The sequence below is a fragment of the Orcinus orca genome, chromosome 15 (genome assembly GCF_937001465.1).
Source record: "Orcinus orca chromosome 15, mOrcOrc1.1, whole genome shotgun sequence".
In the NCBI taxonomy this organism is placed as follows: Eukaryota; Metazoa; Chordata; class Mammalia; order Artiodactyla; family Delphinidae; genus Orcinus; species Orcinus orca.
The window spans coordinates 42,881,489-42,909,314 of NC_064573.1; the positions used below are offsets into that span (position 1 = coordinate 42,881,489).

At 33.6% G+C, this 27,826-nt stretch overlaps 1 protein-coding gene and 1 pseudogene across 8 annotated transcripts in view; one reads left to right on the top strand and one right to left on the bottom strand.

The window, feature by feature from the left end:
• The window catches only part of TRAPPC8 (trafficking protein particle complex subunit 8), a 91,216-nt gene that overhangs the window by 8,531 nt on the left and 54,859 nt on the right, over positions 1-27,826 (top strand). For 4 of the 8 annotated variants that reach the window (XR_007471677.1, XM_033435238.2, XM_033435236.2 and 1 more), the window contains exons 3-11: positions 7,988-8,077; positions 8,893-9,067; positions 11,134-11,287; positions 13,597-13,690; positions 14,319-14,578; positions 14,930-15,045; positions 15,754-15,904; positions 22,188-22,288; positions 25,564-25,669. Coding sequence is in view for 7 of the 8 variants with exons in the window: in XM_033435238.2 (XP_033291129.1) it covers positions 7,988-8,077; positions 8,893-9,067; positions 11,134-11,287; positions 13,597-13,690; positions 14,319-14,578; positions 14,930-15,045; positions 15,754-15,904; positions 22,188-22,288; positions 25,564-25,669 (1,247 nt within the window). In the remaining variant the exon portion in view is untranslated. Of the gene's footprint in view, positions 1-7,987; positions 8,078-8,892; positions 9,068-11,133; positions 11,288-13,596; positions 13,691-14,318; positions 14,579-14,929; positions 15,046-15,753; positions 15,905-22,187; positions 22,289-25,563; positions 25,670-27,826 lie in introns of those variants that run through there. The other 4 variants (XM_004273717.2, XM_033435237.2, XM_049697950.1 and 1 more) reach the window with 3 other exon arrangements.
• Positions 18,282-19,079, bottom strand: LOC117202814 (small ubiquitin-related modifier 3-like; annotated as a pseudogene).

Consider the following 27,826-nt stretch of genomic DNA (forward strand, 5'->3'; position numbering starts at 1 on the left):
ACTTCATATATTAGTCATATATCTGGTCAATAATTATAATACATTCGAATTTATAGTATCTTAAGATGACAATATGTTGTAATAGAGATATGGCATATCCAATATGCCAAAGTGCTGAGGGGCACACAGAGAAGGATTAACTATCATATTTTTAAAAAATTATCTTTTTCTATACTGAAAATATTTTCCTAACCTCCAAAGTTTATATACCTTTAACATAAAAAAAATTTAATTTATCAGAATGATATATACACAGAGACATAATGCTAAAAAGACTTGAGAGGAACAAGCAACAGTTGATCTGCTCTCTGCACCCCTGCCCCACCAACTCTTTTCTCTGGTATTCATTTTGTGTTTCTAAGTAATATTTTTATATGGCTATTTATGGCTTAATTAAAATTTTTATTTATTGATTTCTCATTATAATTGATGAAGATTTAGCTTAATTACTCCCCTTCCTCCATCTCCCTAATGCAGTTTTTATAATTTTTGATTAATACTCACTGTTTACAGTACTGTGACTGAGTATTCACTTCTTCACTGCTGAGCCGAATGTTGGGCTTTCAGTTCATTCTTATACAGCTCTTGTTTTTTTTTTTTTTTTTTTTCAGTATTTAGTAATTGCCTTTTTAAAAACAACTTGCCCAGAGTTCTTTCTATTTTTTACTAGTCCCTCAGACTTCTAATAGCCTCTCACTCAGTAAGATTTTCCCCTTGACAGATTAATTTATGAGATAATCCATTTATTAAGATCTCCTTCCTGAAGTCTTCTCTCTTTCTACTCCAGACATTCTCTATGGGGAATGATACCATCGCTCAATGGGGTGAAAATTTGGTACTTGGGGAACAAAAATATTAGATATTATAATGGTTTGTGGCTCTCCAAAGGACCGCAGTCTGTAAATGGATACACAGTATATCTAAGTATCTAACAATATTTTTAAGTATTCTTTGGGGAGAATGATCAATTAGAAAAATGTCTAAAAAGGCTCATGGGGGGAGATAATGAAATAAAAGTTTCAAAACACTGTTCTACTCAGTCGTGGTCTGGTTGCTTTCCAAGGCCTGCTCCACTGCTGCCTTTCTGGAGATTTCTTTCCCTTTTCTGTAGCCTCTCATTCATATCTTTTTTGGTGTATTTTGTTGATTTGGTGAAGGATCTCCAGCGGTTTCCTGAGAAAAGTTGTGTGAAAGGTAAAATTTTTGAGGAATGAATGTCTGAAAAGGATATTAGTAAATTGTTGTTGGCTTCTTTTAAGTCTTTAAGTTTTCTTCTATCCTATGCTTTTTCTTTCATTTGTATTATTTTTCAGTTTGTTTTGTTCTCTTTTTCATGTTGGAAACTTTCCTTAAATGTCTGGTGAGCCTTTGGCATTATTTTCTATTTCAAATTGAGGTATTATAACCCTGATTGGGCATAAAAAAGTTTGTCATCTTGTGGACTTCTTTATTGGGTGGTAAGGCTGTGAATAGGCTTGAGAGTTGCCCAGTTTTTATTACTCACAGTTCTTTTTTTTTTTTGGCCGCACTGCGCAGAGTGCGGGATCTCAGTTCCGTGACCAGGGATTGAACCCGCTCCCCCTGCATTGGAAGCTCGAAGTCTTAACCACTGGACCACCAAGGAAGTCCCTTCTCACTATGAATTATTTGGGGTCATTTAATTATCTTTAGAGAAAGATTCTCAAATCCGATGTCTGGTTGGCTGTATATTAGGGATTGGCATATTTATTTTTTTATAGTTTATTAAAGTTGTTTGGTATAGATAGTTTATAGGAACAATGTGGTCATGATTTAGTTGTGAGAAATTTTATCTAATTATATTACTTACATTCTCAGGTCCCTGCCAACATCTCCACATAAGGAAAGATTCAGTGCCATTTGCTTTTAAAAGTGGGTGGAGGCATTACTATAGCTGAACTCCTTAGGCAGATTTTAAAAAAGAATTCCAAGTGGTTAGGACAAACTACAGAAGAAAACAGTTTGTTCAAGTTCTTTCCCTGCTACTTAACGCACCTCCCTTTAGCTTTATTTTTATGTTGGTCTTGAAGACTGGGAATATGATATGAAGGACTGAATTCATTTTAATAAGATTCTGTTATAACAGAATACTTCTCTTTGGAGATATGAGAGTGGTTTTATCCATTGTAAATAAGATTAATTCTCTGTTTGTCTAGAAATAGCTTCTAGTTTTTACCATTAATGTGAGTCATCATACTTTTCATGCATTCTCTTTATGAAATACATGTTAGATATTTACCTCATAAGCTTGGCTTAACAGTGCCACGTTTTCTTCATCAGATTGGTCAATTAAAGCTAGTGTTCCTTAGTACAGTAATTGGAAAGACACAACGATGGAATTGAAAGAATCTTCATTATATACAGTTATTTCCTGTGGTGGTCTGTTCCAGATTGTTTACACTCCACTCCTTGCCTATTATCTTTTTTTCCATTCAGCTACTGCTATTATTAGCATTTCTGTCTCATTTTTCTAAAACGGAGATAATTTTATCTATCCTATCACCTACTGTCTATTGTGTTTACTTTTTTTTTAAGGCAATTAAAAATTTTTTTTTAAATTTTATTATTTGGCTGCGTTGGGTCTTAGTTGCAGCACGTGGGATCTTCGTTGCAGCATGCAGGATCTTTTGTTGTGGTGTGCAGGCTCAGTAGTTGCGCTGCGTGGGCTTAGTTGCCCCACAACATGTGGTATCTTAGTTCCGCAACCAGGGATGGAACCTGCATCCCCTGCATTGGAAGGCGGATTCTTATCCACTGGACCACTAGGGAAGTCCCTATTGTGTTTACTCTTTTTTTTTTAGATATAAATTTGCTTATTTATTTATTTATATTTGGCTGTGTTGAGTCTTTGTTGCTGCGTTTGGGCTTTCTCTAGTTGCGGCGAGCGGGGGTTACTCTTCGTTGCAGTGTGTGGGCTTCTTATTGCGGTGGCTTCTCTTGTTGTGGAGCACGGGCTCTAGGTGCGTGGGCTTCAGTAGTTGTGGTGCGCTGGCTCAGTAGTTGTGGTTCGCAGGCTCTAGAGTGCAGGCTTAGTAGTTGTGGCGCACGGGCTTCGTTGCTCCGCGGCATGTGGGATCTTCCCAGACCAGGGCTCGAACCCGTGTCCCCTGCATTGTCAGGTGGATTCTTAACCACTGCGCCATCTGGGAAGCCGGACGTATAGCATTTTAGACTAACACTGTCTAATAGAAATATGTAAGCCATTTACATTATTTTCAGTGTTCTGTAGCTACAATAATGAATGTAAAAAGGGGGCATTCCCTGGTGGTCCAGTGGTTAGGACTCTGTGCTTTCACTGCCGAGCACCCAGGTTCAATCCCTGGTAGGCAAACTAGATCCCACAAGCTGCGCATTGTGGCCGAAAAAAAAAAAATGTAAAAAGAAACTGGTGAAACTAATTTTAATAATATATTTAATTTAATTCCAGTTTATATATATATATACACACAAAAATTATCATTTCAAATGTAATAAATGGAAAATTTTATTCTTTTTCTTATATTGTCTTAGAAATCTTATGTGTATTTTACACCTACAGCACACCTCAGTCAGACAAGCTACATTTCAGGTGCCCACTAGCCACATGTGGCTAGTGGCTACCTACTTTATTGGACTCGGATGACAATGGTGAAATTGATCATATACAGAAATCCAAGTCTATGAGTCTTCAGATGACAATATCCAGGACAATTTTCCTCAAGCTCAAGAACTGATGAGTGAACAATGTATTTCTAAGAACAAAAAGAAAATACAGTATTTTCATCCAGCTAATCACTAATTTAGCAGAAAAGACTTCACACAATATTTTGAGATGATAACCTAGACCATCCCATTTTGTTAAAGGACATGTGACCGTATTCTTTCATCTTTTATGATCATAAGTTTGTGTAACAAAATTTACTTGATACAGTTTGTAAGTGGACAAATGCTGAAAGCAGGTATATGTATGAAGGTAATCTGAAAGAATTAGATGATGTAGAAGTAAAAAATTTATTAGCTTGATCGTTCTGTTTGCTGTTTAGAAGTCTAAAGAATGAAAACGTTTTGCAGTGATGGAGCAAATAGAATGACCTTTTTCTTTTCAGCGAATATGAGCCATCACATTTTTCCAAAATATTGCACCTTGACTATGCAAGTGCAAGAAGAACCAGAAGTAATGATAAACTAGAAGTTGTTAGAGATGTGTTTGAATCTGGAATTGGTATTTACATGATGGATGTGTTCTAGGTTTGTGCATGATAGTTAATGAACAGTTAGTTGCATTCAAAAAACGTTGCCTAACTGAGGCTTGTATCTTTAAAATGGGGAATATATGGAATACAATTTGAGTTCGCTTTACTAAAATTTATTAAAAAGTTTGTTATGGATTTACTCTTAATTCTGTAAATAATTTGTAAACTGAATTAAAAATACAATAAAATATCAAGGGTCAGTTAGATCCAGATAGTAAATGCAGTGACTATTTTTCCTGATATACTGAGGGTTAAAAGGAATATAGTTTCAATAAAGGACAACCTGTTTTAAAAAGTCTTCTCCTGTGGTGTGTGAGAAATTTAATAATTGGGGTAAGTAATCATGACTCTCATCTCTTTAGAATACTTTGATTTTTGCTGATTTTTCTGAAAACACTTGATTAGAAATATTCTCTTCAAGGATAGTTCTCAAGGTTGTTGTTAAAATACAAGGTTAGTATTTCTTAGCTCTTCATATTATTTAAGATTATTTGATTTGCAAAATGCTCATAAATTTTATATGAGTTCTGGTTTTAGTTTGTTGGTGCTTTTGTAGTCTAAGATACTCTGAATTAAACCATATATTCTGATAATCACTGTGTTGTCAAGTATTTTTGACCTTGAAACTGTATTTTAAAGAATTAAATAATTATACAGCATCTAATTATCTGATTTCTTTTCCTTACTTGAATAGTTTCATTCTGAAATATACTAAGTTTTGGTACTACTGTTTATCTAAAGTTATAATCTTAAGTGACAACATTGTGTGGAATTTGTAATATTTCTTAGTGCTATTTTGTTTAGTCTGAATGGTGGTTTTCTGGTACTTTCAACTTTTGTGAATGATTAGAAAGGGAAAATATGTGATTTACAGGTGACATTTATGTTTAGGGTAGTCAGTCTTTTTCACTGGCAGGTTTGGGATTTCTAGTGATAGTATTTGGTTTCAGTAGAAAGAGGACCAGAGTTGCTCTAGGTCTAGCTCACTGCCGGCAGCCCTTGTTAGGTATGTATTGGAACACTAGTAACTGTGTCTGAAGCTACTGGCACTAAGAAGGGAACAAAGAAGAAATGGGGAGAGAGAGAGGGCTGCATTTTATGAGTGTGAGTGGAGGATATAGAGCATTATGTTGTTTTTCAGCTCTTAGCTGCCTTCCTTACCCTTCTTACCAAGGGAAAAGTACATTCTGCATAGAGAAACTTGAACTGGTAGGATAACATGGTTGCTGTTTCAATTCCAACCAAAGAACATGTAGAGATGGAAAGGAGTATGAGCAAAATACCGATTTCATCCCAAAATAAGTACAAGAGAATTTTTAAGGGAAGAGAATTGTCACTAAATGTTAGTCTTTTGTTAATATTAAAAAAATTAATAAACTATTTTTTTCCACTTTCTTCAAAAATGTCACTAGAAAAAGCAAAAAAGAAGGATGCCCTAGACTTATTGACATGTAAGAAAAATAAAGGGAGACTTCTAGCCCTTCAAGGAAACATGTGGCTGAGGGAAAAACTTACCTCATCAACCTGAATGTGACCTACCTGAAGGATAAAACCCACTTCTGCCATATACATTTAGAAGATTTTCCTGTGCTCCTTATATTCTTTGTTGAGTACCGAGTGTTTTCTTGCACCAGTATTTAGAAAGTATTATTTCCGTTTAAGAACTCCTGCATGTGTGTACTTGCTATTTTTCTTTTTAATTTTAGTTATGTAGACATTTATATTGTTCCAAAGTCAAAACTGTGAAACAAGGTACATTTGCAGAGGTCTACCTTCTGTTCAGGCCCTTCCCCTTTCTTATCTGTTCTTTCTTCTTTCTCTGACACATGATGGCATTTGTTGGTGGCATTTATCCTTCTGTTATTTCTCTTTGACAATATAAGCTAATACATGTGTGGCTTTCTGTATCTTCTTCCCTTTCACAAAAATGTATACTTCTCTGCTGTTGTCTTTTTTCATTTAATGTATTCTGGGAGCACTTCATAGTAATATATAGAGATTTTCCCCTTTCTCTTAAAGCTGCATAGTGCCTCCATTTAATGTCCCCCCCGATGGACATGTAGGTTTTCTAGTCTTTTATTCCAGATAGTGTTGCAAAGGATAGCTGTTTTGGAAGACCTAATTTGTTTATTCAGAACTCCCCAGCCCACCGTGAAACAAACCCCTTTTCATATGTCTACATTTTGTTTGTCTACATATGTCTACAACTTACTGTTATTTGTTAATTTGTTAATAATTTGTTAATGTTGCATCATTGAAGCAACAAACAGAAAAATAATCAAAGCTGATAAAGTCATTTCCCCCATCTGTGGAGATTCCTTCTTCTTTAACCAAAATTTTCACTACCTAATCTTTATATTTTCTTGGCATTGGATTAAATGAAAGTTAATACTAATTTTCAAGTTAGAGACTAATTTTGATTCATTTGGCGGGAAGATATATTTACTGGTTGGTAAGAAAATTGCTTTCCTGTTTTAACAGACTAATCCTTGTCATTCATTCTCTGATTTTTGCCACTTTTCATATATATTGTACTGTTTCTGGGAATCTTTTTCCTCTTTTATAGCAATGAACATGAGATTTTTGTAATAGCCCTCCTAAACAATATGTGGGTTATTCTCATAGGCATTTTTGCAATTAAAGTTTTTTTGTATATATGGCACCAGGTTGGATATGTTATTCGGTCAAAATGAATAGCTTTTTTTCTTCAACCTTCCCAGTCGTTTAATGTAGTATTATAATGTAAACAGAAAATATACTTGCTGTGTTTTCAGTGATTCTAAGAATAAGACAAAAAAGTACACAAGGTTTTATAGTCAGCATAAGTAAATAGGAATGGAGTATCCTTTTAGTAAAACTGTGATTTAGATAATCTGCTTAAACCTAATGAAATGACTAAGTTTAACTAAATTCAAATTTTTAACATTAGAATAGTTTTAATGTAAAATGCATAGCATGGAGCAAGAGAGATTTGAAATTTTAAGAATCAACATCATATACATGTATACAAAAAGTGAAAACACACGTCTTTGTATTTGATTATAAGGTAAGTATGCTTTGAAATTCCATTTGAAGAGGTTTAGTTGCTATCATACTCAAGTAATCAAATTATAAAGTAGGGTTTGGCAGCCTCACCACTGTTGACATTCTGAACAAATAATTCTTTGCTGGGGTCAGGGGGTGCTGTCTTGTTCTCCTCATTGTAGGCTGTACTGCATCATTCCATCATTCCTGACCTATTTCCCTAGATGCCAGTAGCACCCCCTCCCTATCCCTAGTTGTGACAGCTCAGAGTATCTCCTGACATTGCCAAATGTTTCCTGGGGGTCACGATCACTCTTGGTTGAGAACCACTGTTCGGAAATAATACATTTATGAAAAGGAGCTACTTATGACAACATGACTAGTGGCAGGGATACAAAACTTTAGTTCTAAAATCTGATTATTCATGTAGGTAATATTGAAAGCATTAATAAGTAAGCTGTGGGATCATTGGGTAGGTTTAGGAATAGGTCAGTTTTATTTTTGCAAATATATATACTGCCATGTATGAATATATTTGTGTGTATGGCTTATACACATACATCACATATGCATCTTAAAGCAAATGTGAAAAATGCTTGTGTATTGCTAGAAATGATGTTTCATATCTTTTAGGAAAATGGACTTGAAATTTTGTCTGTTGTAAACTGATTCTACTGAGGACTTTTAACTGGTTTATTTATTGTTAATTTTAGCTACTACTCCATGGTTTGAGTCTTACAGAGAGACCTTTCTTCAGTCGATGCCAGCATCAGATCATGAATTTCTGAACCACTATTTAGCATGTATCCTTTGACTTTTATGTTCTCTTAAAATCAAATGTTTTGGAAGTTATTAATCTCAGAAAGAGTTATATGAAGGCAAAATTGTTGAGAGGATATAGAGATGGAGAAATTATTTTTTATTGATGATGCTACAAGTTTTATTGCTTTCTTTGTTAAATGGCATCCTAGATACAAGACTGGTGTAACTAATTTTTGATTAAAAAGTAAGAATACTAAGGGCTTGGTTATTTTTCTTTATCACCCAACTTGAAAATTTCATGCTTAATACGTTTTTAAGCTATTTTAGAAAGAAAAAATGTAAACTGTCGGTGTTAACTGCTTTTGCTGATTGCCTCAAAATTAATCGCTTATGCAAAAGCTCATATTTAAAAAGTTATCCATTTTTTTTTAGTAATCTGTTTTATAGCTGTTAACCTACTTTGACAGTTATGACTTTCATTTCCTTAATGCAGTTACAGTGAAAAGTTGAGATGGGATAGAATATGAGATCACAGTGAGATGGAATGGAGAGAAGCAAGATTCAGCAGAATTTTTCATTATGTTGATAGTTGCACAATTTTCATATTGTCCATTTTTTCATGGATTTCCTTATTACATATATAAATGATCTAAAAAACTACCAACAAAATAGCTTTACTATTTAGAACCTTGAATTACTTAGAAATGTTGAAGAAATTATCAATGTTTTATGCTTGCAGGAAAACCTGTAAAATCAGATTTTTTTAGCTCAAAAAATATCTCCCTAAAGTTTATATTAATAGGATAATATTTATTATTAAGTGATAAGTGATAATTACCTTAATATGATTTACAAGGTATGTTGGTGACATCGTCTAGTGAAGCTGAACCTATGGAACAGTTTTCAAAGTTGTCACAAGAACAGCATCGAATTCAGCACAACAATGATTATTCCTACCCCAAGTGGTTTATACCAAATACACTTAAATATTATGTACTTTTACATGATGTAAGTGCAGGAGATGAACAGAGGTAAGCTTTTTTTGTTTTTTAAATTTTAAATAATTTCCTGTTAAATGAGTTAATGTTGATTTGGACATGGCTTAAGTTTTTGATATATTTTTCATCCAAGAAAGTAAAAATTCATTAATAAAACATTTAACTATATCTCTTATTTGGAGTTATATTCAACAGCTACATCATTTTATGTTAGATTTCATATGCTTACCCAAAATATTCTTTCAATGTATATCTCTATTATTGTAATCTTTGTCCACAAGTGCTTGCCATTTTATACCTATAGGTCTTCACTGTTATTTCTTACTTTGTATAATATTATTTCTCATTTTTTCTCTTTTCTCTTTCCAAGTTTTCCTCTGACTTTTCACTTCCTGGCTTATAGGCACTGCTTTTTCCACTCTTCACTTTCTCATCACTATATATTTAGCCTTGATGTTTTTCACAGTCTGAGAAGCATCCAAGCACTTCTTTCTTATGTTCCCTTTAATGTTCATTATTAGTGATTTGCCATAGTCCTTTTATCTTTGGGATAAGAGAATAGATATCTTTAAAGATGAGTTCTTGAAAAATAAGATAATATTAAAACAATTTTACTTTTGTGGCTTTGCAGTTTATTTTGAATTTTGGTTCAAGATGTGGATCAAATTAATCTGTTGTTTCAAACTGTTACTCTGATATCTCAATGCTGTTTAGGATATGCAATTAAATAATTATTTCTTGCCCTTGTTATGAGCACAATCCATCGTTTTAAAATAAATTTTCCTCTCTAAGACCACAGAATTGTTCTGAGGGTTACTAATCTTTAGAATTTTTTTGACATCATAAACAATCTGTAGCCTATTGGATAAAGTGTACTATATAAATAGAAATAATTTGAACTGGCTATTGAAATTAGTTTCTATCATTTGAATATGGTATATATCTTCCACATTGGATGGTTATAACTAGGATATTTAAGTGATAATTGCAGTATTAGATCAGTGGTTCTTATGCTTAGCAGTGTCATTGGTAAAGCAAATAGATGTTTAGTTTTTTGTACTTGAGTGTATATACATACACGTATACTTATATCTGTGTTTATACAAATTTATAACTATTTTATTTATCCAGCTTTCATTTTATAGTGTGTAATATGATTTAATTATTTGTTAGGCTTGTTATTTGTATAGTATTAGCTTCTGCATTTGAATGTGATATAGGATTATCCATGTGCTTTTTGGTTAAAAAAAAAAAAAAGCTATTTAAATTAGGTTAGCTCTATGTACCAAAATTTCATTTTCCATCAGAATGTACTGTTTGATTCTTAGGCTGACTTACCATTTGAAGTATCTTGTCTGCCACTAACTAGCAAGTCTAGTTAACTAAAAGTAAGGAAATCAAGTGCTTTTTGTTGCATCTGAGATTAGCTCATGGATCCAGCTATTATAAATTTTGCAAGGATTTTTATATAGTAAATATTTTGGCTGCTTTTCTTGCGTTTTCTCGTTTTTCTTCCTCTGAACTGTGTCCCTTTGGAGACAGCTAAGGGAAGGGTAAACTCTAGCAGTGAAAGGTGATTTTTTGGGGGGTGCTATACTTTTTTATGTTAGCACTTACATTTTTTGATAAATGTCTGTTCTCTAAGACAGAATTTCACAAAGTTGTATTTCCTGCAGACTAGTTCACATAGTTGAAAGAGTTTCTGATCTATAAGTTTGAAGCCACTCTTTGGAAATTCACAGTACATATTAGCAAATGGAAGGCTCTGAGGTGGTCTGCTGCAAAAGAAACTGGTTGGCTTGCTTACTGTAGTTCCCCAAACTAGCTTGACCACCAAAACTTTCTGTTTGACTAACAAGAGTATCCTGCAAAATTTTATTCCATGACGCATACTTTGGTAATTGTGCTTTAAGGTGATAACCAAGCTAGCTAAATTTCAGTTAGGATCATGAACTTTTAGTTTTTTTAAATTATTCTACCTCTAACTTTTTGTTCTTTTGGGGGGACTATTTTTTCATGGTTTTTGTATTATTTTAATATCTGTTATTGCCTAAGGTCTGCTCCCCATTGGCTACAAACTTTTCCATTTTTTATTTTAGAGCTGAATCAATTTATGAAGAAATGAAACAGAAATATGGAACTCAGGGTTGCTATTTACTTAAAATTAATTCTCGAACACCTAATCGAGCGTCAGATGAACAGATACCAGATCCTTGGAGTCAGTATCTCCAGAAAAATAGTATTCAAAACCAGGTATATGTAAAAAACAACAATGAAGCAAACTACAAAAGCTGTATTTCAGTTTTATGGCTAATGGTATCACTGTAGAATTTGTAGAATTACTAATAGTTATTTTGTGGAATCTGGCTAGTTTTGATCCATCAGTATGTGAGCTCTTAAGTCAGTAGTTCAGAAGCTGTTTTTAACCAACTGCAGTAATCCCTTATGTGTATACCTTTCAGGTATATAATATCAATGTTAATTGATTGTTTTCTTAAAAGATGAAAAGTGGGGACTTCTTTGGCATTCCAGTGGTTAAAACTCCACGCTTCCACTGCAGGGGGCGTGGGTTTGATCCCTGCTCTGGGAACTAAGATCCCATCCTGCATGACGTGGGGGCCCAGCCAAAAAAAAAAAAGAGAGAAAAAAAAATGATGAAAAGTGAATTATACATTAAGAATTGAATTAGATTGACTAAACAAACATGTAGAGAATAGAATTTTTGGCTTGTACATTTAATTCATTATGAATGCTTACAGTCAATTCTTTATTATCCACATGCTCTGGGGTTGCCTTCCTTCATTTTCAACATGCTGTTCTTATGGCCACCTTTTGGAGCTCATACTTTTTAGGTGGGTGGGCTTTTTTCCCTAACTTTCCTCTGATTTTCTTTTCTTTTGAATTTCCAGGAAGTTTTGTTTCTTCCTAATCAACTCTTCTAATATAGAGTTCTAGACTAATGTTAATTGTTGTCTGTTGGCTAATGCGTGTGGGTGTAAGGTTTCACATTCTGTCCAACTTTTAAGGTAGAACTTTATGGCACTTGGTAGTGGTCAAATGCCAAGTTCCTATGCTTAGTTCAGATAATCAAGAGTTGACTTTTTTTTGTTTAGAAAGAGGATTTCTTAAGTAAATGGAAAATATATTTATATTTTGTACAGTTAAACTACATTATGTACTTGATGTGATATTATTTTAAGAACTATGAATTAGAAAGTTCATGTAGTTTTTGATGTTCTAATATAAATATTGTTTAATAATCTGTTTATTTGCCTTTTCTTTCTTATATATGGAATTTTTAATCCAGTTTTATTCACTTTAATATTGAGATAATTATTGACCTTCTTTAAGATAATGCTGGGGAAAGGTGTCTGAGAGAAAAGAACCAGTTGGATGTGAAGGAACTTTAAATGATGTTTCAGGGCCACACTCAGAATAGGAATAGTATTGAAATATTCAATTTAGAATCCAGCCATCTTAGGTTGGGAAAGGGAACATAATAAGTAAGATTGTCCAGTTGGAGAACTTTTAATAGAAGACAGAGCTATAGAAATTCTACAGCTTAGAATCCTAGAAGCCCAGGATTGAAGGATAGTTTAAAGGTTGTCAAATCCAACCCCTGTTCTAATGCTTTAATTTCCTTTAAACCTATAAATGACCTCATCTAGTAAAAGTACTCATTGTCTTCTCAGGTGACCTGTTCCATGTCTGAGCAGCTTGAGGATCAACCAGAATTTTTCTCCCTTTGCTTGTACTCAATCCTATAGGGACCATATCAGTTTTCCATTAAGACAACTTTCAAATTATACAAGATAGCTTTCATGTCTTTTAAAATATTTTTCTAGGCTAAATATACTGTTTTTTCAACTCTTTCTTAAATGTTGTTTTTAGACTGTTTCTTGTCCTGATCACGTTCCTCTTATTAAGTTCTAGTTTACATATTTTTCCCAAAATTTGGCACTCAGAATAATACCTCATAGTATTAGTGGTCTTATGGAGTAGTCTGGGTATTTTTAAAGTTTTTTTTGTTGGCTGAAATCAGTGCCCTTTTTACAAGTAAACGTTGCGTTGGATATTTTTCTTTCTTTTTTTTTTTTTTGCATTGGATATTTCTCCAAAACACTTCTGTGTATTCAGAATGCACTCCAACCTATTAACGCTGCATCTGTGATCCAGCAGATTCCATACCATCCTTCTTTTTTTACCCCGCTTGACTCTAGTAGTCCATCTGTCTTGCCATTATTCCTTACATAGATATATATAGAGGTTTCATATAAGCATGTGCATATCACATATAAACAGAAAAACTGAGATAGAAGTAACTCGAATTCAGAAGAATTAGGATAGTAGGTTGCATGTGAAACAGAATTTAAGAATATAGTAGGTGTGGATTGAAGTGATAGAATATGATACATGGAAGAAGTTAAGAATTTGGAGGATTGGAAGAAAAGAGTTGCTGTAGCAAAAAAAAATGAGATTTACCATAGTTGTTGATGAATTTGATGGTATCTTAAACATGATTAAATATAACCATTAATGCTGTTTAAATTTTATTTTGATAGGAATCATATGAAGATGGCCCTTGTACTATAACTTCAAATAAGAATTCTGATAGTAACTTGCTTTCATTGGATGGATTAGATAACGAAGTCAAAGGTCTTGATATACTTTCTCTAAGTTTCTCTTTTGATTGAAAATATGCACTGTTGTTAAATCTTTATACGTAAAAGATGGGGGAATTTTCATGATGAAAAAAGATAATGGACAGGTTAGCTTTTCCTCTGAAGATTTTATTGAGTTATTTGAGTTTGATGTTTTTTGACATTTAAAAATTTGTTTTTTAAGAGTAATATATCAGGCTTCATAAAAAATTTTTTGGGTAGAAAGCAAGGGAAGATATTATGTGTAGCATTAATTCCCCCAGTTCACATGATTTTGAGAGCTTTATTTTTGTATTTTAAATTACAGTTTAGACAGTGATAGCTTTAAAAATTTTTTGTTATAAATTTTCTTATTGGTTAGTTATGCTATTTAAAAACAATTCTTTATATTTTAACATTATTTTTCTTCATTTCTTTACATGAATTAAAAAATTTCTATTACATGTAACAGGTATTAACCCAGGTCCTAAAATTTTAGGGGGAACACTTTAATGTTATTGTTTTAGATTTCTTAAGAAATACAGAAAGATAAACAGTTCCAACATTCTTTTCTTTAGTAATATAGTAGTAATATCACAATTTTCTGTTGTTTTCTGAGAGTAAAAGAAAGATCTGTTTTTCAGTAGATGGCTTACCAAACAACTTTAGAACTCACCCGCTTCAATTGGACCCATCTGGTGACTCTTCTAACAGCATTGATGGCCCAGATCATGTAAAATCTGCTTCATCATTACATGAAACAAAGAAAGCAAATGCTGGAATTATTCATGGTGCATGTTTAACCCTTACTGATCATGATAGAATTCGACAGTTTATACAAGAGTTCACATTTCGGGGCCTCTTGCCACATATAGAGAAAACAATTCGGCAATTAAATGATCAGGTAAGATTTAATTATTTGCACTAGTATTTTAAAAAATTTCAGTAAATAGTAAAGTTGAGAATATAGTAGTATAAGTTATTTAAAGAATTGAAGTTTTTGTTTGAAAAATAGACCAATATTAGGGTTTATTAACATTACTATCTGTGATGAAATTCTGTTAAATCCTAGAAGAGGCTTATTTATTTTCACTAGGGATTTCGTCAGCATTTTGGACAGTTTTCTTTAAATCAATGTTAAAAATGCACATTTGCTCACTCTTAAAACTTTAGTTATTTAGAGTTTTTTCTTTTGTATGTAAAAGAAAAATATTAAATTCTTATATTTGTCAATATGTTTAATCTTTTCTCTTAGCTAATATCAAGAAAAGGTTTGAGTCGATCTTTATTTTCTGCAACTAAAAAATGGTTTAGTGGCAGTAAAGTTCCAGAAAAGAGCATTAATGAGCTAAAAAATACATCTGGATTGCTGTGAGTAAAATATTATTGTTTTTAGTTTTTCTGTATTTAACTCTGATTAGTGTTTGACTATATGATGTTCTGCAAAAAATGACTGTCTCTTTAGTTTCTTAGTTTCATATTGGTCAAAGCTGGGGTAGATAAGAATAGTGACCATAAGTAAATTATATTAAATTAAAAAACTATAAGTAATTGGATATCTAAAAATAATAAGGAGGGTCACTTTATTTTAGGTCTATTTTCCTATTTGTAAAAAGATGGAGTTAGATTAAGTATTCATTAATAACTATATTAAAGTATTGAGGTCTAATAATTCTAAGACATGGCATATATTTAGAAATTTTGTTTAATATAAAATCCTGTTTTAGGGGAAAATAAAATCCATTTTAGATTTTCTTTTTTTTTCTGCTGTACATAAAGGTGAGTCACATGGAATTGATCATTTATTTACTTCATAATTTGACAATAGAGAAAATGCTTGCCTCCTGTTGAGAAGTTCTCAGTATAGGGATATAAATTATATAAATAAGGATGTAACTATCTGTTTCCAAATATCTTTGAGAAATGACGCTCTCTCCTTGGAGGTAGAATTCTTACCATACAGGATCAGTTTTTCTCATGTTTTGGACAGTTGGGCATCTTTTTAGACATTTTATAATATTTAATGGTTTAAAGGTCATAAATTGTAAATTCCTTTCTTAACTTAATTTGTATTTACAGGTATCCACCAGAAGCTCCAGAGCTTCAAATCAGGAAAATGGCTGACTTATGTTTTTTGGTGCAGCATTATGATTTGGCTTACAGTTGCTATCATACTGCAAAGAAAGATTTTCTTAATGATCAAGCAATGCTTTATGCAGCTGGTGCCTTGGTTGGTATTCTGTAGTATTATAATTTCTTGCTTCTGCTACCATAAATGACTTAGAAATTTTTATTTATGAAATGGCAAGCAAACTACCTAGGGATAAGTTGTACTCAAATAGCATACAATGCTTTATAGGTTTTGAATTCATTTATGATAACTTGATGAATTTTTCTTAAACTAGTGCATTGAAACATGGTCATATGTGAGGGTTGGTTTCTTAGATTTGATTAGTACTTTCTATTTGATTTGAATTACAGTTTTCACTGTATTCACAGTATAATAACTTTTTTTTAGAAGATGCTTTTTGATCTCTTACAATAATTTAAAATTGTTTGAAATGTTTTTTTCTGATCTAAGCCTATATATTGGTTAAGAACACGTACTTTGGTGTGAGACAGACTTTCATACATTGGGGAAAAACTTGTTAAATCCACTTTTAGGATGAATAAACATTTTTCTGCAACAGTTTTTAAAATAGAAAATAAAATACAGAAATAATTATCTTAAAAAAAATTAATTATCTAAAAACTGAGATATGATTAAAGCCTTTAACCTGACAGACTATATAAGTTCCATGACAGTATGAACCATATCTGTTTCAGAATACCTCTGTATCCTCAGCACCCAGCAGTGTCTGCTCAAAAATTTATTGAAGAGGGCTTCCCTGGTGGCGCAGTGGTTGAGAGTCCGCCTGCTGATGCAGGGGACACAGGTTTGTGCCCTGGTCCGGGAGGATCCCACATGCCCCGGAGCGGCTGGGCCCGTGAGCCATGGCCGCTGAGCCTGCGCCTCCGGAGCCTGTGCTCCGCAACGGGAGGGGCCACAACAGTGAGAGGCCCGCGTACCACAAAAAAAAAAAAAAAAAAATTTTATTGAAGAAACTGAATGAAAATATGTGATTTTCACGTGAAAAAATTTTCTGCAGCTCTGAAACATCATGTTTTCTTAACTAGTTTACATTTTAACTAATATACATAATGATATACATAGGGGTCTATATTATACCAAAAAATCTAATATATATTATATATATGGTATAATATTATATAAAAATACATTATATTTGCTATATATGAACTATATATACTGCATATGTATACATCAATAAAAGTGTACTAAGAAAAATTCCTGTAAGAAAAATAGGCCCCAATTCTAAATTATTTTCTAATTTCATTCTACAAGAAATTACAAATCAGTATACACACAAACCGAGAATTTCTAAGGATACAGTGAGAACATTCAGAATGATCACCCCAGGTTACTGCACAATCTTCAGTAATCAACCATTAAATCATTTCTTAGAGTCTACAGTAATAGATTAATACATTTCACAAAGAATTTCATCAAGAACTGGAGTGATCTACTTACCCTTCAGCTAGTTATGACAAATTTAACTACAGAAAATCCATATTTCTCCAAGAATTCCTATTACTGGTTTCACCGTGATATATCTTTTAATTTTATAGTTAAAATAAGTATCTTCTTAATTATCATCGAAAAAGCCAGGCAATATAGTCTGTTATTAATTAGCTACTATGTGACTGGTAAATAGGAAAGAGATATCAGTGCAAATAAAATTCATCTTAGGCAAGTTATTGAACATCTCTAAGCCTTAGTTTTCTCATCTGTAAAATGGGAATCCTAATGGCATAGGGTTAGATAAGGTATAAGGTTTGTAAGGTGCCTAGCACACTATCTAATATATATAATAAGCTGTCAGTAAGCATTGGCTATGTTAGTTTTTGTAATCAGTATAAAACCTGGGTGTTTCAGAAAGAATATTCTGTGTTTGTTGCCTTATAACCTTTTAATGTAATTGAAAAGTTGTCATAAATATATTTATAATCTTTCTGTGCTTAGAAAAGAGTAAACTAGCACTGTTACTTTCTACATAGTTATTTAATTAAACAAGAAGTTTATTTAAACAAGATGCTTAAGTTGAAGGAAAAACTATAGGATTCATTTCTTTTAGAGTAATTTATCCCTATTTAAAGACAGCTTGCCCTACATATAATAGCTATGTACAAAAAAGGTATAAAATTGTCCTTGGTTTTACAATGATAAATGAAAAATATTAAAATTCTCCTTGCAACAAGGTATGCAAGGATTTTTATGGGGTTTTGTTGTTGTTGTTGAACAGTGAGAGCAAAATAACTTGCTGAGTATGCTATCCCATCTCCATTTGATGTCGATCAAAACATACCATTGGCCATTTAGTTAAAAAAAATGCAATATGCTTTTGCACATACACCAGTTACTTTATGTACAGTAAAGGAATAGGGAAGGGGAAAATGAAAGAGTAGAGAAACTGTATTGTGGTAGTCAGGATGTGGTGGAACCAAGTTGCAGTTTTCTAATTGAGAAAGTCTTGGTCTGGAGGAACAGAATTCTGAAGTAAAGTAGCAGGTTCCCTTTTTAGTAGATACCTCCTGTCTGCTGCTGAAACACATCAATTGTATCTTCAGCCTCCATTTCCAACTGTGCAGGTGTGTCTGTTTCATTGATTGGCTGCCCGTCAAATCAGAATCTGATCTGCCTCATTGACAACCCCTGTTGTTCATAATAGGCTTTCATTAGTTTACTAAGCGGTGTATGCCTCTTAAACTGCACCTCAGAACCATCCTGCCCCACCACCCTCAAATTTATATGATCGTTCTTAGTCTTGACTCCTTCCTTCCGCTTTCGTTGGCCATGGCGAGCGCTGGAGTCTCCTCAGCTGTCTTTTCACAAACGAGGTCTGCCCTGTATGGGCACACAAGCAGTGCAGAAGTCGGAGCGGCAGCCCTGGAGGAGGGAGAGGGCCCGCGCCCCTCGTGAGCTCCCTCCCCCACACGCTGCGTGCCTACGTAATTTTTTTTTTTTTTTTTTTTTGCGGTACGCGGGCCTCTCACTGATGTGGCGTCTCCCGTTGCGGAGCACAGGCTCTGGACGCGGAGGCTCAGCGGCCATGGCTCACGGGCCCAGCCGCTCCACAGCATGTGGGATCTTCCCGGACCAGGGCACGAAGCCGTGTCCCCTGCATCGGCAGGCGGACTCTCAACCACTGCGCCACCAGGGAAGCCCCCCTACGTAATCTTTTTAAAGACAAGCAAGCTATAAACAAAAGTGGAAAGAATAAAAATACATAAGAACTCTACTTCATTAATAATTAGCATGTAGATACTTGTTTAATAACTGCCATCTCTTTTGCATTTATTTTAATACTATGTCTATAAAAATAAAATAGGTGATTTTAAACTGTAAAACTAAAATAGCAAAATTACATTACTATTTTTTATTTATTAGTATTTTGTTGTTGTTGTTGGGGGTAGGAGTTTTTTAATTTATTTATGTACTTTTGCTGTGTTGGGTCTTTGTTTCTGTGCCAGGGCTATCTCTAGTTGTGGCAAGCGGGGGCCACTCTTAATCGCGGTGTGCGGGCCTCACACTGTCGCGGCCTCTCTCGTTGCGCAGCACAGGCTCCAGACGCACAGGCTTCAGACGCACAGGCTCAGTAGTTGTGGCTCACGGGCCTAGTTGCTCCGCGGCATGTGGGATCCTCCCAGACCAGGGCTCAAACCCGTGTTCCCTGCATTGGCAGGCAGATTCTCAACCACTGCGCCACCAGGGAAGCCTTATTTCTTAGTATTTTTAATTTTAAAAAGTCAGCTAACTTCTAAGAAATCTTCAGGAACTGAAAATATGTTACCTTTATGAATAAGAGTGTTTGAAAAATTATGTGAATTGTCCTTGGTTAGACAGTCTCTGGTCTTATAGTCATCTAGTATGAGCTAATATAAAATCACAAACACTTAAATGTTATTTCATCATTTATAAGTTTATAATTTCAAAATTGTACACAATGCATCTGCAAATTGCAAGTTTGGTAAAATCTTAGGAAAGTATGACAAAAACTTTCTATGATTTTATGGTACTTAAACTTTTTCATTTCTATCTGCATCTGATAAATACTGCATTTAAATCATTTAGATGGAGGCATATTAGTAGCAGCTATATGAGAGAAGGTAGTTTAACACTGGAAAATAAAGGCATAGCTGCTGTAGCATAATATATGCATACCTAAAAATCTTTGTAGTCTAGAATAGCTGCCCTAAAAATAATAGGCCTTAGAGAAAAATAGGGCTGGGAGAGTCTCATAAAACCTATGTATGTTTGTAACCAGAGCATAAAATGTTTGTGTGAGGCAGGTTAGCATGGCAGGAGCTTATCTCAAGGAATAAAAAAAGTATGCAAAAACAATATGTGAACACTGGGGTGGGGAAGAGGAACTTGTAACCAGTGTAATTGCCATGAAGGTGAGCGTGGAAGGAAGCGCAGCCTGCCTTAAACCAAGAACTGTGCAAGGCTGGGAGCATAAGTCTCTAGAGAGGCCCCCTCCAGCCCCCCCAACCACACACAGATACGAAGTGTAGTCATTCGTTTTATATTTTCTTAAAATACAGATTAAAAAAAGCTCCTGCTTGAGCAACAGCTAAGCTCAGAGCTTTTTCCTTTCCTGCTGTAGGTTATAATTCTATATTTGCTATATTTGATCCTGTTGCCTAAGAAAAACTATTTTTGAATGAATAAAAATTTCATTTGAGCTAATATCTCTTTCCTATTTACCAGTCACATAGTAGCTAATTGATAACAGACTATATTGCCTGGCTTTTTCGATGATAATTAAGAAGATACTTAGTTATTTAACTATAAAGTTAAAAGATGTATCATGGTGAAACCAATAATAGGAATTCTTGGAGAAATATGGTTTTTCTGTAGTTAAATTTGTCATAACTAGCTGAAGGGTAAGTAGATCACTCCAGTTCTTGATGAATGTCTTTGTGAAATGTATTAATCCATTATTGTAGACTATAAGAAATGGTTTAATGGTTGATTATTGAAGATCGTGCAGTAACTTGGGGTGATCATTCTGAATGTTCTCACTGTATCCGTAGAAATTGTCGGTTTGTGTGTATATTGATTTGTAATTTCTTGTAGAATGAAATTAGAAAATAACTTAGAATTGGGGCCTAGTTTTCTTACAGGATTTTTTCTTAGTATACTTATTGATGTATATATATGCAGTATATATAGTTCATATATAGCAAATATAATGTATTTTTATATAATATACCATATATAATATATACTAGATTTTTTGGTATAATATAGACCTCTATGTATATCATTATATATATTAGTTAAGATATAAACTAGTTAAGAAAACATGATGTTTCAGAGCTGTAGAAAATTTTTTCATGTGAAAATCACATATTTTCATTCAGTTTCTTCAGTAAAGCAGCACACTGCTGGGTACTAAGGATACAGAGGTATTCTGAAACAGATATGGTTCATACTGTCTTGGAACTTATATAGTCTGTCAGGTTAAAGGCTTTAATCATCTCAGTTTTTAGATAATTCTTTTTTTTTAGATAATTAAATTATTTCTGTATTTTTTTTCTATTTTAAAAACTGTTGCAGAAAAATGTTTATTCGTCCTAAGAGTGGATTGCCATTAACAAGTTTTTCCCCAGTGTATGAAAGTTTCATTTATTTCTAATTAAATTATTAAAACTTGGTCTATATGAGACCACAAGTATGGTCATAATAGAATATTTTACTAAGAAGCCAAAACCTTCATTCTCATCTTCATTTCAAAATTCTTCAGCACTATTGTATATTATTTGAAGTATTAACAATGGAATGGGTTTTTAAAATGAAATAAGAAGTCCTAGAAAATTGACAGTAGTATAGGTCTCAGAAATGGTGTCTGTGCCTTCTGTATGATATAGGATATAAACTATAGAGTGTATAAGTAGCTGAAAAGATGCATAGTGCAAGCTGTTATGAGCTCTGTTTTCAAATTTTGAAGCCAGTACATTGGAAGGAGACGCACTTTATTTTGTTTCTTTCTATATGGTTCTGTCATTGGTCTGTTCTTTAGTCATAAGGAATAGGGAATAACGAGGAGGAGGTGGTAGCAGAAATCTTAAGCTAAGCTCACTTGGTAGTTATATATACCATGACTGAAAGTGTAAGTTATATATATACCATGACTGAAGTTGTTTACTAGGTCTTCTTGAAAAAACTCATTTAAATACTGAATGACAGACTTTGGAATTTGACTAGAGAATTTTGAAACTAAAAGCATATACATATATTTTCCAAGTCTGCATTAGGCTATCAGATTTATATATGTGGATACATAAAAAAACTCAGCAAACTTCATTCCAGTTTTTAGACTTCCTGAATGCCAAACTACAATAATATTTTCCTTTTGAAATACTATAAATAATGTCTTTTCCTCTAGGAAATGGCAGCAGTGTCAGCGTTCCTTCAGCCAGGAGCACCCAGGCCATACCCTGCACATTATATGGATACAGCAATCCAGACATACAGGGATATCTGCAAGTAGGTGACTAGAATATTTATGTTCTATCCATTTAGAGGTAAATTTGACATTTATATGGTTATTAGATGTAAATGGTTCTTTGTTTTTTATGCTTTAAACTTAAATAAGCTCCCAAATCAAGTTAATATAGACATAGATAAGGTGAGATGATCTTTTAAAACTAGGGTTTTACTACATTTTCCTTTCCTTTCCAATTTTGTTTGGATATGTGGTTAGGAATTTGTTATATGTAATGTTGAGGTTATTTGTTCTGTTGAGGGTGATTTATATTTTGGGGACATCTCTAACTTTAGCCACTGTTAAGCCAGGAGTGAGTTAGTTTGAACTTTCCTTGTTAAATAGGCAAACACAGAGAGTTAAATAATGGTCCAGGGAAGAAAATGAGAAATGTTTTGTACACATAGTGAGTTCTGTTGAAACTCTATGGGAGTTAGAACTCACCACCTGTAAAGGAGACTATGAACTGGTCCAGAGAAGGTGTCACGGTATGTTTGAGGAATAGACCTTGAAAGAAAGGTTGGTTGGTAGTTGATAGCCACAAAGACATTTTAGTAATTGTGATTGGCAGGAACAATGTTTTGGATACAGCATTACTGCTGAAAAGGAATAGAGCCCTGGCTAGGTTAGAGGGTTTGTATATATGGAAAGGTGTTTTGAGAGAAATCAGCATGGGGGAGCATTAACTCTCATTTATTATTATTTTTAAGCTGTAGTTAAGATTTGTATAGTAGTAAATGGGGGAGTTACTGAATATTTGAGTAGAGCCTTGATAATAAAAGTTATTTTTCAGAAAGATTAATATGACTTTTCTATATAGAATGGATGGGTTACAGTCAGAGACACAAAGGCAGTTTTGTGTCCTATAATGTTGAAGTAGAAGTAGTAGTCATAGCAATGTGTTTACAACACAACACTAGTAATAATGATTAACATTTATTTAGTGCTCAGCATTTACCACTATGCCAAGGTAATTTACATGCTCATTTAATCTTTACAACAAGCCTGTGAAATGGTGGATACCATTTGATAGACAAGGAGATTGAAACTTAAAGAGTTTAACTTGCCCAAGGGTATGCAGTTAATAAATGGTGGAGCCAGTATCAAATCCTGCCCTTTGTATAGAATACTTTGTATAATCTGTTTGAGAATATATTTGGAGTTTCTGACAGGAGAAACAGCCTTCTGTGAACGAGGAACCTTTGAAGGATTCCGAAAAAGTGAGATTCAAAAGGTAGAAGAACTATGAGAATGAGGCATTAAGGAAGCCAGAGCAGTAAAGTCCTTTCTCTGAAAAGATTTTCCTTGTCTTCATGAAGCACAGAGCTTTTGGAGAGATGCACGTGGAGTGGTGCAAAAGAAAAGTGAAAATACCAATTGACCCAGATAGCCAAATAAGCCGTGGCAATCCAGTTTTGTCTTCCTGTTCATAGCAGACTATATGCTTTTTCTAAATACATACTTAACTGACATCTGTTTAACTTAAAATCTTTTTTCTAAGTTACCATAATTGGTAAGGTTTATCAACAATTTAATAGATATTTTGGGATAAATTAGAAAATACTACATTAGTTATACATATCAATTTTAAGAAACTCCCTGGTCTCAGAAATATTAAAATGTAAATAAATTTTCTTAAGTACAGGATATACAATATTACTTTTGCAATGCCCTTATAATGCCAGGCTCTACTTTTTAACTGATGCAATCCTATTTATACATTTCTTTTTTGAAGCTTTCCCTTCCCTCCTTTATCTCCCCAAATCATAATAAAAATCAATGGTACCCTGTTCATTATCTGTTTTATGTCAGTTTCTGCGTTTAGATAGGGATTGTGTCATAGAAACACTTGAATCTTTAGTAATTCCACTGCCTGACACAAATGACTTTTTAAAATCTTGCTTTAATAAACAAATTAATATAAAGTCCTGAACTTGGTAGCCTTGTGACTTCATAGCTGATCACAAGGGGAAATAGCTGAGGATAAAAATAAAACAATTGTGTTAAGATTTGTAAAGTTTACTTAAGAAGATTTAAGAACTGAGCATATTTGAGCATATTGTAGTATGTGAGTAGGTACTGGTAAGGAGGAGTTAGTCTTTTGTGTTCATTAAAACATTCTCAGATATTCATAAATACCAACCCTCTAAAAAAAATCATGATTTGTAGAAAGTTTATGGCAGGTCACTACAGTAATTTTGAAAGTAGTGAAATGTATTTTTAAAATATCACTGTTCAGAATGACCTTCAAGTTAGTAGTCTTTGGTTGTAATTTTAAGGTCAAGTGGTAAAATGAGAAAAACTTTGCTGCTACAGTTGACCCTTGAACAGGATAGGTTTGGACTGTGTCGGTCCATTTCTTTTTTTGGCCATGATGTGCAGCATGCGGGATCTTAGTTCCCAAACCAGGGATTGAACCTGTTCCCCCTGCAGTGGAAACGTGGAGTCGTAACCACTGGACCGCCAGGGAAGTCCTGCGGGTCCACTTACACATGAATTTTTTTCAAGAAATATATACTACAGTACTACATAATCCACAGTTGGTTGAATCCATGGATGTGGAACTGTGGATACTGAGGGCCAACTGCATATTTTTGACTGCACTGTTCAGTGGTCAACTGTATTTCTCAACAAAAGGATTCCATCTTGTAATTACACAGTAAAAAATATTTTCATTTATTTTTATTATTTTCAAGAATAAATAATCTAACTCTAGATTTTTGATGATAGTTGTCCACAAGAAAAATCAACTGATTCTGTGTTTTTACAAAGAAGATTTTTCTCAGTAACAGTCAGGCAACACTGGCTCCATGCTATCTCCAAGTGAAACATTTCAATAGTACTAACCAGAGAGAAAATGCCTAATTATTCCTAAAAGTAGTCAGTAAAATGAAACACACATTACCAGAGTTTGCAGTAAGGAAGGAAAAAGAAATCTGGGTGAAATGTTTATATTCCTTTATGTCTGAAAGCAAGTTTTGTTAACTAACTGCTGATTCAGAGATACGAGTTGGGTTCTAGCTTTTTTCATACAGGAAATGTGACTTTGTATTGTAGTCTTACTACAAAATTATACAATGCTAAAAAGGTTTGATGAGTTACGAGAATTCTTTGAAGTTTTTTTTTTTAACCTTTTTTGGTAAGTAGAGAACAAAGACATGTATTTCTTTTTACTTAAAAACTAGAATTGGAAACTTTTGTTGAACACATGGTTACTATGATGTACTAAAATATTATTGTAGTGCTAATTATATTTTTCTTGCCTTTTTTTCTCTAGGAATATGGTATTGGCTGAAAGATGTGTATTGCTTAGTGCTGAAATCTTAAAAAGCCAAAGCAAATATTCAGAGGCTGCAGCTCTCCTAATACGGTTGACCAGTGAGGTACTAAAACTGTGTAGTATTTGTTCTAATTAGTATTGTTTCATATATTTTTTTAAGTGTTTCTTTTTTCTTGAGAGGGTATGCAAAACAAAATTAGAGGGGTATCTCTCTTTGGGAATTTATAACCTGGCTACTTTAGTAATTTGTTGAATTAATTTTAAATGCAGTATTTTGTAAACTGAATTTATTTTATTTACACATTTTAAGCCTGCATGATTATTAACCACAGACATGCACTGTATGTCTTCTATGAATTAAGTTTTGACTTATGGATAACAATATTTAAGGCAACATGCATATACATCTTTCCTAATATAAAATTGATACTTTAAAAAGTAATTACTCAGGAATTTTTAATTTTGTTTTCATTCCTATGAACTTGTTAAAAAATCATCTTACGCATTTTTAAAATCTATATTATGAATATTTCAAAAGGGAGAAAAAGAAATTCACGTAAATAGTTGCTGTTGAAGGTTTCCAACAGACATTAAGTTGTATTGACTATAGGCTTGTAAAGAATGGCAGTAATTCTTTGTCAGTATGGTTAAAGACATGTTTTTTAGATGAATGCTCAAGAACAGAAAAAACAAAATCAAACACCTTTGTGTTTATATTAATGTTCCCTAGGGTTTTAATCCTTGGACCGTTGTACTTTTTTACTTCATACATGTTTTAGGTAATCTATTTACAGTTATGATTTTCACTCTCAAATCTGTCTCCAGCCCTGATGTCTCCTTGAGCTTTAGATTTGAAAGGCCAACTGCCTTTTAGACTTAACCTACTTGAGTGTTCCCAATGCACCTTTGAGTCAACATAGCAATAACTAAACTTCTACTTTCTTACCTTATAGATCTTGATCTTAAATTATAACCAGCCAGCTCCTTATTTGCTCAAGGCAAAAACTACTTGAGATGTACCTATATTCTTCTATACTGTCAGTGACACAATTAGGGGATTTTTAATCTATCAATTAATTAATTAGGCTGCATCGGGTCTTAGTTGTGGCATGCAGGATCTTCGTTGTGGCATGTGGATCTTTTGTTGCAGTGTGCAAGCTTCTCTCTAGTTGTGGTGTATGGGCTCTAGAGTGCGCAGGTTCAGTAGTTGTGGCACGTGGGCTTAGTTGCCCCACGGCATGTGAGATCTTAGTTCCCTGACCAGGGATCGAACCCATGTCCCCTGCATTGGAAGGCAGATTCTTAACCACTGGACCACCAGGGAAGTCCCAGGGGATTTTTTGTTTTTAAACTTCTTAAACATGTTTTTATATCTTCACATATTTTACTTATCTCTCTTTCTCTTTTTAAAATCCCTCCTATTACTGTCCTGTTTCATGTCCTTAATGTCCTTCTCTTGGACTTTGGCCCTTTTCCTCACCTTAATTTAGTAGTCCTGATTATCAGTCATATCCTTCAGATATTTGTATGTAGTACCCAGGTTGTTCTAAGTGTCTCTGTCCTGTCCTTTCATATATGCTGTGAGACCTGACTTGTCATATTATATTGGAAATTATATTTAAGCTGTTAACTTCTTGAGGATAGGGAACTGGGTTGCTTTCTACATTTTTATCCCTAGTGCCTAACACTGGGCTTGACACATGGTATATCATTTATAGATGTTTGTTGAAGTGAACCATTAATTATTCTAAAAAGGTTTCTGTCAGTTATAACTAAGTAGGCTAAGGGATGATTTTAAAAATATTTAATAATTGATACTGCATGGACACTGACCAGTATGAACAGTTGTCAGAAACTATTTGTTAGAGCTGAATATAGGTTCTTGAGTGTGTTGATATTCTGTATTATAATAAATAATCTTAACTTGGGTTTGAATATGTTGCTGAGTTTTTCAACCTAGGGGTTATCAGTGAATGTAAAAGGAATTTATGGTTTAGGAGCTTGGAGTAAAATTTCTTTAGAGCAAATTCTTCTATCTGCATTGTAGCGTTATTATTTTCTTTCATTATTCTTTTTCTTTCCAACTCTTTGTTTTTACCTTTCTTTTTCAAACCTGGATGATTTATTTTGTCATGAAATTCTAGGAAATTTATCATTGTCATTTACTGCTTTGGGGTGACAGATGGGGGTGAATGTGATATATTTCCCCAGAAATTGTGATTTTCACAGGCCTTTTCTACTATACCTGTCAGATATTTCT